General features: G+C 40.7%; 1 protein-coding gene across 4 annotated transcripts in view; it reads right to left on the minus strand.

Moving 5' to 3' along the window:
- LOC121293108 (FYVE, RhoGEF and PH domain-containing protein 4-like) overlaps positions 1-14,351 on the minus strand; it is a 335,511-nt gene that overhangs the window by 20,227 nt on the left and 300,933 nt on the right. For all 4 annotated transcript variants that reach the window (XM_041215765.1, XM_041215764.1, XM_041215767.1 and 1 more), the window contains 3 exons: positions 9,669-9,699; positions 5,657-5,752; positions 4,486-4,611 (listed from right to left, as the gene is read on the minus strand). In XM_041215765.1, the coding sequence (XP_041071699.1) occupies positions 4,486-4,611; positions 5,657-5,752; positions 9,669-9,699 (253 nt within the window). The remainder of the gene's footprint in view (positions 1-4,485; positions 4,612-5,656; positions 5,753-9,668; positions 9,700-14,351) is intronic.

Genomic DNA, 14,351 nt, shown 5'->3' on the forward strand with positions numbered 1-14,351 from the left:
ACACTTTTAAATTTTAAACCATTGAACAGAATTCCACTCTTCCAGACCAACTTAGACTTAAGGCAAGGGCCAAATCAGACCCAAAATTGGGTATCTTGGAGAAGAAAACTTTTAGATTAGGAGTATATCAGGATTAACTCAGAAATCAGAAAAAGTACACATTAATATGTTTTTATACTCATTTGGTATATTTGCGGATGAAGTAATCCTTATGCACGAAACAGGTGAATCCTCAACCAACTTTGATGAAATATTAAAATCCTTTGCAAATTTCTTTAACCTTCGAGTCATGGGAGCACACAGAGCTTAAAAAGAGGGATAGAAAATCCCTGGGAGTCCCAAAAATCTCTCTTTTTGGAAACCCCCAAACTGCAACAAGAGGTTTGGAAGTATGGAGGGAGCAGCTGACTATGAATGAAGGAAAGCCATCTGATGAAGTCCAAAATACATAAACTCTGTAAAAGGAAAATGAAATAAGATTGGAAAACTTATTAGAAGATTTGAAACAAAAAATTCAACCAGAGTATATACATTTGAAACTGCACAACAAACTAAAGTCTTCAATGAATCAAATGTTTGAGATCTGAACAAATTCCTGAGGCATCACAAAGTAACAGGAGGAAATCCCAACACTGAATTCTATTGTTGGCAAATTGAAATGGGAGTTGGGAAAACTCAACTAGAAATACAGCCAAGCACAACAATAGGCAGAAAATGCACTCAAAAAAAACTGCACCCTTGAAAAAACTGAAGACCAGTTGGCAGAGAAGATTTAGGAATGCTCTATATTCCAAGGGGAAGTCAAGAGGTACAAGAAAGAGACTACAGAGCTGAAGAAATGGTTGGACATTTGGAAGAAAACTTGGGAAAACATTACATTTCCAAAGATATACAAGAAGAGATGAAAATTAAGAACCTAGAATGGCAACAGCAAGTAGAACTTCTCACAAAAGAGTGTGCAGAGCCTCAGAAACAATTGGCAGAAATGCAATTATAGAATATGAGCTTGAAGGATAGTGCAGAGGAATTATGCCCTGCTAAAGAAAAACAGATCAGCATAGAGAACCAACCTTCACATATGAAATATGAGTTAGTAAAGGAAAAACGAGAACTGGTGAGAACACTGGAATGTCTCTGACACCAAAAAGATGACTTGAAACGATCTAATGACGAACTTGTAGAAGCAAATTTAACAAAGATTAAAACTTGATGAACTTTAAGCATCAGAGTTCTCTAGTAAGTATCATACAAAATGCCTGGAACAGGAGAAAGAATTGCTGATGTATCATAACAGTTGCTTCAAAGCAGAGTTAACAGACAAAACTAATGAACTTCTTGAACTTCAGTCCAAACTGAACATGAAGGCAATATGGAAGAGCAAATCCAGACTTTGAAAGCAGATAAGAGAAATTCTACAAAACAGATTGACGATCTGAAAGAGTCCAAGGAGCAGTTAGTGATCATAAAGAAAGATTCCAAACAGAATGGAATGCTCAGCTGAAGTTGTCAAACTTATAAGAGTTCCGCAGATAACTCTGAAACAAAGACAACACAGCTTAACTGAGGAGTTGCTGAGCCAGATGAAAAGATTTATAAGCTCGAAAACAACTGGAAAAGTAGTACTCAAAAATTTGGGTAAAATTGTAAAACAAGTGGGATGAGGGTTCCATTTTTGAAATGTAAACTTCCACATACATTGTGACTCGATGAAGAAATGAAAAAAAGGAGAGTGGCAAGGAGACCAGCACAATGCTCATCCACCCTGCAAGAAACAAGTTAGGGTAGCAACCACCGATAAGTGCAACAGCTGGACGAACCAAGAGAGGTACAATTTAATAGAAAAAACTGAGAAGATACCCAGATGCCAGAACAACCTCCAAATCAACTGAGAACCAGCTGCAACAGAGCCTACCCACTTCTCCAACACTAGTGTGAACAAGATATGGAAGGGTTATAAGGCTTTCAGGCCTCCTGAACATATGAACACAAGGGCTTGAAAGGGGGAGATGGGGTAGTATAAATGTATGATAGTAATAATAATGTAAGACAGAAGGGAAACTATAATCACTTAAAATGCATTGAATAAAGACTTGGGGGATGGTCTAGTATAAGGATCTGGCACATATAGGGTTAATGTAAGACTGAGTACAGTAAAAATCACCCACACAGAGATATGAGAGACAGGACCTGCCCCCAGGGTCAGACAAGTGTTGGACAGAGCCATGTGTATCAGCAAGCATGGAGACAGCTCCTAGCTAGTATTTGTATATTTGTTAATAGTTCTAAGAGTCAACAGAGACTCACAATTAGCCTACGTATCACTATGAAGATTTCTTCAGACCTGCCAAACTGTGGCCAGGAAGGTCAATACAGGGAATCCAGCCCAGAGAAGCTGGCAGCAGTACAGAAAGAAGTTTAATGTCCTCATGTGGGTAGTCAAAGTCAGTAAATGCATCTTCAACAGGACCTCAAACCCATTGCACCACCAATGTACCACTCATCAATAGTCCCTGGCGCTCAGGATTTACACTTAACATCCAGATACTTCACCTCAACCTCACAGATACTTTAATTTTGCCAGCCACACACCCAGTTGCTCCTAACTACCTCCAGCTATTCAGCTGTGGAGGCACATCACCCAAACACAGTGTAACTTAATCACTGATGTTTTGCCTCCCTCTTATTGGACAAGTTGACTCTTAACCATTAGGAGCAGAGCTGAACTGATAGAGGATGAGGACACCTGCATCGCCTGAGCCCTATGGAGGAGGTGGTTTTCTGCATCATGGAACTGGCTGCAGCATAGCACTTGTGTTCCATCGTTTCTGAGAACATAGAGATGATGTTAAGTTCCTGCCTTATGCCCCTTCTCAACACCCAGCTCACCCTTATCCTGCTATCTAGCATGACATGCACAGCCATTAGGGGATGGCTGCGGGGGAAGAGAGTGAGAAAGAACACGAAAGAGAGAGAGGCACCACAGCACTGATGATGGGGCTCCATCACTACACCTGACACACTCAGTCACCAGCTCAAATATTGGCACTGCACATACTTTGGAGGCTAGTATAGAGTTGGGATCTGTATGTGGTGTGTCATTGGTCATGAATGGATTACAACCAAGCCAGTGGGAAAGGGTTGTTTGTGTGCTGGATCATTGGAGGAATAGGTTGCAAATTAATTCTGCTACAAGGGACTCAGATGAGGACTTCGATGGGGCAGCACAGGGAAGAGCAGTGATGGGCATGCACACAGAGATGCTGGGTGCGTTGGCCTGCCAGACAGCTTTCTGTTGCTGTCAAGGAGCCTGAAGGAGACTGGCTCTAACATTGCAAGTTGTGCAAAGCTTCCCCTCACAGCAGCATCTGCCTGTCAGGCTGCTGTCATGTTACAGACCTCATAGATACAGTCTTCACGCCTGTTGCAGCCTGTGTCACCAAATCCTCTACCCTCCCTGGGAAGATGCAGCAACATTCTCTGCCCAATCCTATAACTCACCACTCTAAAAATGCTCCAGGGTACTTCCAGAAATTTTGCAATAGCATGAATTAGTCTAAATCAACTTCCCTGCAAGTGCTTGGCCCTTTAATTAATGTTAGTGGTGTGTCCCTCTCCTTCTTGCAGCTTTACAAACGTTCTTTGGCAAGTAACGAACAAGTATGTTCAGTGGACCTGCATGGTCCAAGTTTGTAAAGTGTACAATTGTTTGATGTAATAATCTGAGAGCTGGGAAATTTCAGGTGCACGCAGTGCACTTCAGTGCGAGTGTTCTTCCCAGAAAGAGCTGCCAAATGGGATACATTGAAGTGGTTGGAGGCGCAGCGTGTCCGACATGGAGGACCTCCAGCTTCTGTAGTGCCTGCTCCAAGAATACCGGGTCCAATTTTGCACCCATATACTCTGAGAGGACTTGTGAGGTTAGTTGCTGAAAGACTGTTTTCCCTGGCTGTAGGATCTGGATCTAGGATTCATTGTTTCAGGATAAGGCCATTTAGGACTGAGATGAGAAATTTCTTCAGAGGGCTATTAATCTTTAGAATTCTCTACTCCAAAAGGCAATGGATGCTCACTCATTTAATATGTTCAAGACTCAGATTGAATGATTCACTTACTGTCCAAAAACCTAACAGTAAGGGGACTGATCAGGAAAGTGGAATTGACGTACAAGTTCAACCTTTGTCTTACTGAATAGCATAGCAGACTTGAGGCCTACCTCTACCTCTTATGTTCTTAACCCATGCAGGTGGAACATAGGGGACTCCATGGGGGTGATTTTTTGATCTTTATGATGTTGAGCCAAAAAAAATGATTGTCAGAATCAAGTTAAGATTGGGTCAGCTTGAATGTTGGGTGTAGGATCGTTGAATGATAAGAAATCTGCTCACTTTATAAAACTAGTGTATTTTCCAAATTATTGCAGGTATCGATAGATCCAATAGTGACAAACATACATTGCAAGCACTTTGAATCTCCCATTCCACTTACGTATCCACAAGCACGGCAATGATGTCTTCGCCTGGTCAGCGCATTGAAGGGTTCCTTACATTTCATACATAAAGTAACTTCATTGTCACGGATCCATTTCGGTGCCCTCATTCCCAGTTCTGCAGTCTTTGGGTTGGTAGAGAAAGAAGAAAAAGTCATTTGAAAAAAAAAAACTGGAAAAGCCAGTCAGATAGTGTATGAACATTATTTATAAACCAAACTGGTGTGCTCCCCTCACTGTCAGTTGATTAGCATATTGGTTTCCTCCAAACAGCACGTTTGTTTTGAGAATCATTAAAGATATAAAAACTATATTTCAGTCATTTTTAATATAGACCCTGTTTTATTGCTAGTATAACTGAGTGAATGAAGGCTTGGATTTAAATTCATTTTCATGTCTCCAACTCTTTCTGCTTGTTACATGAATAAAGTACCGTGTGTCAGGGCTTCCTTTTTCCACTGAAATCAGTAATAATGGAGCACTCATGCCAATGTCAAACGTAAGCCAAATTTCATTCTGGCCTTGTGTTCTAATGTCAGTTGGCACATATACAATAATGGATATAAAGATGGTTTTGAATGTCACTTGTTAATTACTTAGATCAGAGGCACAGATTTCAGGAAAGCTCAGCATGTGGCAAACAAAAAACAGCAGGATATTAGATGGAGAGAATTATGTTGCAAGAGGGATAAAAATACTGTCCTCCTTAAAAGACAATGCTTTCTTCTTGAGTTGTGAATTTATTTATGACATGACTCATGTTTACCTCAGTTTAATTTCAGTTTTAAGGACAGGAATGTCCTTTTTACCTCTGCTAAAAGTCGTGAATACATTTCACTGTGATTTCTCAATGTTGGTGTAAATCCTACCCCACAACGTCATACTCATTTCAAAATTAAACTCTTATCATATGAAAGCAAGAGGTGTTGCTACACAAAATATGAGTACTCATTAAAAATAGAATATGAAAATCAAGATGCAATACTTTTGCATAAAGTCCCAAATAATTCTTCTTAAATACAGAAACATCACAATCATGATATGGAAGTCAAGGGAAAAACACCAATGATAAAAGTTTATTAAATGTGTTCTTTATTGTGTATTTCATCTAATTCAGCATAAAAATTGAAATGACAGTGTCAGTGAACTACTGAATGTCGTGGAATTTACCGAAACCTCCGGACCCTGGTCGTCTCCTTCCTTGGCTATTGCAGATCTGAATGTTTCATTTTTCTGATTAAAATCTTGTATTGTGCTCTTTAGAGCCTATAAGAAAAGCAAAAAAAAAGTAATATTCTAAAAAAAATAGTACAGACTAAGCCATGTAGATTAACCAGCCAAAAAATGCAGCTTCTTAATGACTTAACAGGTTAATTCAAGACATGGGGTTGTACCAGGCCATACAGAGCAGTCGGTGTAGAGTTACTTTATCCTGGTATTGGAGGCTAACTAACCTTTACATACCGTTTGAGGCCTCCATTGCAAGACTAGATTGTAAAAATTTCTAAGCCTTTCCGTCTAAGGAAGATTTACAGAGACCACATAAACAATTTCAAAATACCAGTGCAATGCTAAATACTGTGTAGTTTTGTGCCTCAAAGAGCCAGATCATTTAAAAAAAAATCTGGATCATGGACAATATTTTTCTGCTGTATTCGGCAACGTTCTTACAATAATCGATGAAACACTCCATCCAACAAGGCAAAACAGTCCGTTGTTTTTCCTCAGGTATAACAGACTTCTATACTACTATTAGACCCAAGTATATAAGAAGTAGCTAGGTCGGTTAAGCATGTCATTCAGAATGATGCTAACAGTGTGGGTTCAAATCCTGTTCTAGATGAGGCAGATTTGGGACCTGCCTCCTAACTCTGCCCCTGAGAAAGGAAGGCAATGGCAAACCATTACTGACAAAAAACTGCCAAGAACTGCTCTGGATGAAGCATCAGGAGACAATGAGCCAAGCTCCTGCCTTTAGGTAGAGCATACATGAATTAATACAAGTATATGACTAACTTCTTGCATTGCCAACCAGCTGGATAACATCTAGACTGTATTTGTGAAACTTGTGATTGGCTTTCTAAATATCTCCTTCATTCCTGCTAGAAAATGTGAATGAGGTAACAAGCTCTTATCCAGTAAAACCAAAATTCTTTACCAATGGTAATAAGATTCATAACCTGACGAGTGCTAGAACTGAAAACTGCAGCACTATTGGTCAGGAACAAGATGGAGTTACTGATCTGAACCAGTTAGTAATATACAGCCAAGGCTGTAGCATCTCAATGCTTAGTACCAGAAGTTGTCCAGTAATCAAGGAAAAAAATACAGGCTTGTACAGATAAGTTTGGAAAGGAAATCAGTAAACGCAAACCTTCCAGATTCTTGTATGATGTATTACTGTTGGTACTGCTAGCCAGGTTTATATATAACCTATTACATGCAATTAAATATTTAATAAAATCAATCACTGGGTATGCAAAATACCTCCATCCATCATGCTGCAACCCGATTCTGTGAAAATGGATTGTAGATTTAAAATATAGAATAATTTTGCTATTACAGATGCCTCAGAACAAATACTGAGTTCAGTAGCATTAAGGGTTTAGATGATGTAAAATAATATGGCCCACTGGCATTCCAATGTTTAGTTAACTTATAAATCTCAAGATAATCTCAAGAGTTAATTTTTATATTTTGCAAAAAATTTGAGCCTTCAAATTCCACAGATATTCTACGAAATATTCACAGCAACTTCAGTAGGATACTGATCGAGTGGCTATGGAAACTGCAGAGACTCAGTTAAGATGCATTATAAGAGTTAAAGCTTTCCATTTCCCCTTATTAGGTAAATGATGGGCAGAATGCCAAGCCAATGTTCCCTGTGGCAGAGGTTGTCAGTCTCAATAGTAACAATCCAGTCAAGGCAACTGGTAAATAATTGAGTGGAGAGTACCAACCACCACAAAAGACTAGTTGCAGGACCTCTTGCTTAGGGGACCAATAAGGTAATGGGAGCATGGCCTGAGCAACCATCCCACAGGCAAATGCCAAAGTTTCCAGCTGGCATGAACAGTTGTACACAAGAGGTTAGGTTCAAGTGATGTTTGCACTCATGAGCCATGCAAATGCTCCATTTAAGTTTATCAAGTCCATTCTGATGTAATGGGATCACAACTAAGTGAGTTTCTGGGGGTTTTTTTTAAAAGAAAAAAAGTGTGTGCAAATTGATAGAAATTTACCTTATCTGGAGTTAAGTTGTTATCTGATGTGTGCATTATGCCAAGTTAGGTCAATGAAATGGTATTCTACCATCTGGTGAGGTGAACAAATTGAAAGTTATCCAATAATCCCAAGTAGTGTGATATTGTAACTCAAAGTATTCTAACCCAATAAATCCAAGCACTATGGAAAAGACACCCTGGGAGTAAGTGCATCCAACATAAATTAATTTCATAAAGTGTGCAATGTTTTATCACAGGTTTATTTGATTTAAGGCCTATGTATCCACTTAAAAGGGTGCAAATTATAAACAAAGAAATTATGACAGTTTAATAGGTAGTTGCCTGTTTAACAAAGGATATTACACAATCTCAGGATTCAGATCATTGTATGAAATGCTCAAGTTTCTCATTATATATTGCCAGCTTAATCTCTTTTGCTACGTAAGAGAAAACGTAGCTATGGAACCTGTCTCCTCACGACTCAGCACTTTTCAGACTCTGGCATTGAGTGCAGCCCAAAACTTGAGGCAAGACAAAAAATTATACTTTCCTATTGGCTATAAAGGATAAAGGAGATGAGCCTCAGGCAGTATGAACACAGTTTCTAATGATAGGTGCTCTATGCAGTGAGCTTACAGTGAAATAATCATTATGAATTATGAGTCTCACTTAGAAATCATGAGGATGGTTCATGTGCGGACTAGAAATATTAACCAGCAACTCTCCTCTGAGTCCTTCAATAACAGTTATTATTGAAAAAGGGAAAATATTTCACACCACAGGGATGCATACACTCATATTTATGAGCTCAAATATTTTAATATAAGCTCTTTTTTATTCTTGCAACAAATACAAACAATTGTAACAGGGAAGACTGATCATGATAGTGTAGTAGAGGTTGTATATAAGGATGTTTGGAAGTCATTCAACAAAGCACCACAAAGGAGGCTAATTAATTCCATGGGCTTCCATGATCCTCAATGAACAGTGAAGGCATTGAAACAAAAGTAGCTCAGTTACAGGAAGCAAAAGATGGTAGTTGTGAGTGGACGTTTTCAAACTGGGAGGTGGTTTGCAGTGGTATTCCTCAATGGTAAATTTTAGATTTATTACTATGCAATTTTTATAAATGACTCAGGTGTAGGAAGCTCCATTATAAATTTTTTAAATGATACAAAACTTGGCAAAGTAGAAAATCATGATGAGAATATAGTTATGGGCTTCAGGTTAACAGACAGGATGGTGAAATGTGTAGAAGTATGGCAGATAGAGTTCAGTGTGCAGGAAGAGATGCACTTTAGCAGGACTAATATGGAAAGGCAACATCCTATCAATTACATAATTTTGAAAAGTGGAGAGAAGTAGCAGGCTATTGGTGTCGATTTACACAAATCCTTACAAGGTGCAGAACTAGTTGATAAAAAGGTTAAAACACCTTTCAATTACTTGGGTTTATAAATAGAGGAATAGAATATAAAAGCAAAGCAATCACACTAGAACTTTAATCAATGGTTAGATCTCAGCTGCAATATTGTGCATAATTTTGGGCATCACACACAGGAAAGATGTAAAGGCCTGAGAAAAAGGTACAGAGATGATTTACCAACATGCTACTAGGCATTGGACTTTAGATACAAAGAGAAATTGGAAAAGTTAGGACTGTTTTTCTTGGAACAAAGAAGATTACAAGGTGAACTAATAGAAAGATGACAAAATGTTTCACAGAGTAGGGAAAAAATATTCCCTCAGGCGAGTGGGTCACAGATTGAAAATCATTGGCAACAGGTCTAGTGGGAGGTGAGAATATTTAATTCCAAAGTCATCTTTTTATTGAATAAAATTATTAATATCTTGCTTATAAGAAAATTCTGACTACCAGTGACATTTGAGAACTTATTTCATCCCTGATTCAAAATGTCAAGATGCAAGTTATCTAAAACAATGTGTACAGTTCTTACCTTTATCCATTCCTCTTTGTCCTGGTCAGAGCTGCAATTAAACAATACGATCAAACACTCCAGATACTTGCTGATGAGGAAAACTTTCCTCTATGTAATAATATAACAAAATCTGAACATATTCCCTTTTAAATGCATTTGGCTTACAAGGTTGGCAGAAATATGCCCAAGAAATGCCAACAAATAGTCATCTCTTTGTATAGTGCCTTCAAGTGTCTGCCTGGATGCAGTCTTGTTTTCTGTCAGAGACTGAACATAAACTTCTGTACAAATGTAAATTGTAAAATATAATGAATGCATCAAGTACATTCTGACTTTTGATGTCATCTGTACTTATTGGACCCCTGAAACAGACTTGCAGGCATTTTATTCCACATTTTAACTCAAACACTAAAGAGACTAACATTACATTACAAACATAACACACATTCTTCATTTAGTATCATAAAGATTAATTTTGTCAGAAATGACTCTTCCCTTCAAATCTTTTGGCTAGTGTTTAAAATTAACTTTAAAATCTAATATTTGTTAGTTCCTGCATTTATACATTATCATACACATAGGGCCGGATTTTATTGTCGGCAAGCTGGGGCGAGACCTGCTCGCCGACGTGTAAAATGACGCGCGGTGACATCGGGTGGAATTCCTGACGTCACCGTGCCCCATTTAAATTTTCAGGAAGGCGGGGGCGCAGCAAAATCAGCTGCGCACCCGCCGACCTAACTAAAGTAATTAGTAGACCTGCCCGTCCAACCTTAAGGTTGGCCGGCAGGCTAGGAGCCCCGGCGCGAACTAGAAAAAGCACAAAACCTCATCCACGGACAGGATGAGGCTTCATGTAGGGTTTTTAAAATTTTAAATAAGTTTTTTTGGAAATTATGAACATGTCCCAACTCATGTTGTCTCCACTCGATCGGAGGTGCGGTGCCATTTTACATGGGCGGGCCAATTAAGGCCTGCCCAGCGTGACGTCAGCAGGGAAGCGCTATGCACTCCCTGTGCGGGCGGGGGGAATTCCGAATATGGAGAGTATGCTCTTTCGCACATGCGCACAAAAGAGCGCAGTCATCTCCCTGAGGCTATGTGTATCCTCAGGGAGATCGGCTCCAAATGTGAAAAAGCTCAAAATAGAAAAATAAAATTTCCCTAATATGTCCCCTTTTTGTCACATGAGGGGATATGTTAGGGAATTTTTTAAAAATATTGAGCTTTTTCACATTTGGAGTCTATCTCCCTGAGGCTGCACTTAGCCTAAGGGAGATGACTGTGCTCTTTTGTGCGCATGCGCAAAAGAGCGTAGTTTTGATTTTAGGAATCCTCCCCGCCCGCACAGGGAGCGCATAGCGCTTCCCTATTGATGTCACGCTGGGCGGGCCTTAATTGGCCCGCCCATGTAAAATGGCGCCGCACCTCCGATTGGGGGCGCCAATCAGAAGCGCTCCTGCCCATCATCTTCCCCCCCCAACAAGGGGAAAATTCAGCCAATATACATTAAAAAAATCACACGCACACACACATTTAGTATCTTTCATGTTAAAACCAAATACTGCAGGTAATGGAAATTCTAAATTAAATCAGAAAAAATTGAAAAAACACAGCAAGCCAGGCAGCATCTGTGATGAAAGGTAAAGTGCTTCTGTATTAAATTTAGCAAGTCTCAGTTGAGGTAGAGGGCAAGCTAAAGTAAAAAGCATCTTGGCAGCCCCACACTCAATTATTATTCCACTGGCCCAACTAGAAACTGAGCATGTGTCAGAGAAGGAGGAGATAATCAAGCTAGTCTGTACTTTCACAATTATCGTTTTACACCTATTTGAACAATTGTTTAGAGCAATATTTCGACCCACACCTGTTCTTTCAGATGAAAGTGGCAGGACAACTGTGTGCTGCCTGCTCATTATCATGATTGTAGCATGCAGCCAGGCTGAACCTTGTTGTTAAGGGGCTGCACACCTCAGTAAATAGGCCTAAATTTAAAACCTGGCTACAGTAACTTTCCAAAAAAGAACAAGTACTATTCATATCCTACAGGTGGAGCTGGAGATCATTGTATGATAGAAATCAGTCAGTCTTCACAGTAGAAGACACGAGTGACATCCCCAAAGTTCAAGAGAGGCAGAGAGTGGGGATAAGGGGGTCCTTCTCAGGATGGTGGCCGGTGACTAGTGGAGTTCCACAGGGGTCAGTGTTGGGACACAACTTTTCACTTTATACATTAATGATCTAGATGAAGGAACCGAGGGCATCCTGGCTAAGTTTGCAGATTATACAAAGATAGGTGGAGGGACAGGTAGTGTTGAGGAGGCGGGGAGGCTGCAGAAGGATTTGGACAGGTTAGGAGAATGGGCAAAGAAATGGCAGATAGAATACAACGTGGGGAAGTGTGAGGTCATGTACTTTGGTAGGAAGAATAGAGGCATAGACTATTTTCTAAATGGGGAGAGAATTCAGAAATCTGGAGTGCAAAGGGACTTGGGAGTCCTAGTCCAGGATTCTCTTAGGGTTAACTTGCAGGTTGAGTCGGTAGTTAGGAAGGCAAATGCAATGTTGGCATTTATTTCGAGAGGACTAGAATATAAAAGCAGGGATGTGCTGCTGAGGCTTTATAAGGCTCTGGTCAGACCACATTTAGAATATTGTGAGCAATTTTGGGCCCCCATATCTCAGGAAGGATATGCTGCCCCTAGAGAGGGTCCAGGCGAGGTTCACGAGAATGATTCCAGGAATGAAAGGCTTAACATATGAGGAACTTTTGAGGACTCTGGGTCTATACTCGATGGAGGTTAGAAGGATGAGAGGTTTCTGATTGAAACTTACAGAATACTGAAAGACCTGGATAGAGTGAATGTGGGGAAGATGTTTCCATTAGTAGGAGAGACTAGGACCCAAGGGCACAGCCTCAGAGTAAAGGGAAGACCTTTTAGAACAGAGATGAGGAGAAACTTCTTTAGCCAGAGAGTGGTTAATCTATGGAATTCATTGCCACAGAAGGCTGTGGAGGCCAGGTCATTGAGTGTATTTGAGACTGAAATAGATAGGTTCTTGATTGGTAAGGGGATCAAAGGTTAGGGGGAGAAGGCGGGAGAATGGGGTTGAGAAACTTATCAGCCATGATTGAATGGCGGAGCAGACTCGATGGGCTGAATGTTCTAATTTCTGCTCCTATGTCTTATGGTCTTATTCAACTTGTTTTTGAAGTCTCTGTCCAGATTTTCACTATTTTACCAGAAAGCTTTCATAAAGAGAAGGGAATCATTCTTTGAAGTATTTCTAATGCGTACATGACAACAAACTATGCCTATGAAATTTGATAACCCTTAAAAATATGCATGGGGATTGTGATGCGCACACTGCCAGCTATTCAACCATGACAGCCACATTACCCAAATATATTGCGCCACACTCACTGATACACTTCCCTCTTTCTTGCAGGACAAAATGGTATACAACCAGAGGCAGCAAGCATGGGGGCAGGCATGGTGTATGCCTTCACCTCTATGGGGGAGATAGTGCCGACCATTATTAGAGTGGGCATCTCCAAGGGCAAGAGCAAGTGGTGGGACTGGAACTATAGAAGATAATCATACCCTCAAATCCTCCTTCTCACATCCCACAATCTCCTCTCATTACATGCTGCAGGTGGTGTAAGCATGTACCTCTTCTCCTCCCACGACCTTGTACCTTTCTCCTTTCAGTTACCCTAGAATTGCCACCTGATCAGGCAGTGGTGGAAGAGTAACATAGGGAACAGATGAAGAAACACCATGGCCAGGACCTTTAGGTCGGCGAGCAAGGGGCGGGGCCTGATCGCCGGCGTGTAAAATGACGTCATTTCAATTTTCAGGTCAGTGGGGTCGCAGCCGAATCAATTGTGCACCCACTGACCTGTCAATGGCCTCTTGAGGCCACTTAAAAAGTAATTGAGATAATTAATGGACTGCCATTAATGGGCTTCAGAAAAAGCGTGAAACCTCATCCACAGGCAGGATGAGGTTTCATGAGGGTTTTTAAAATTTTAACAATGTATGCTTTAAAGGATGGACATGTTTCCACTCATGTGGCAGTGTCACATGAGTGGGGACAGGTTAGAGACATTTTATTGTTGCATCTGCACCATTTTTGAATTTGGCGTCGATCTCTCTAAGGTAGCACTTAGCCTCAGGGAGATGAGTGCGCTCTTTCACGTAAATGCGCAAAGGATCGCACTCTCGGCTGAGGGATCTCCCCACCTCCCCCCCACCCGCACAGGGGGTGCATAGCGCTTCCTGATGGATGTCACATTGGGGCGGGCCTTAATTGGCCCGCCCATGTAACATGGTGGCTCTGATTGGACGAGGGCCCGCCTGTGCCCGCTCCTGCACTACCTCCCTGATGGGGGAAATTTCTCCCCCGTCTCTTGACCTCATACTTGCAAACACCAAACCAGGTACTGCATGCTTAACTTAGAGATGGGGATAGACATCTGGTGGTCAATAGACATGAGTGGCCTACATGCAGGATAAGAGTCACACAGGTGCCAGATCCACAGAGGGCGTGATCACATACAGGCTCTGTCGCAGAGGACATGGATGAGTACCTCAATGGGTGCTAATGCATATGCGTAATGAAATACTTGGCACATTGGCAGACTTGGCAGAAATCTTATGTACAATGTCAAGGAGCCTGGAGAAGTCTGGCACCAAA

The sequence above is a fragment of the Carcharodon carcharias genome, chromosome 21, assembly GCF_017639515.1.
Source record: "Carcharodon carcharias isolate sCarCar2 chromosome 21, sCarCar2.pri, whole genome shotgun sequence".
NCBI classification, from domain to species: domain Eukaryota; kingdom Metazoa; phylum Chordata; class Chondrichthyes; order Lamniformes; family Lamnidae; genus Carcharodon; species Carcharodon carcharias.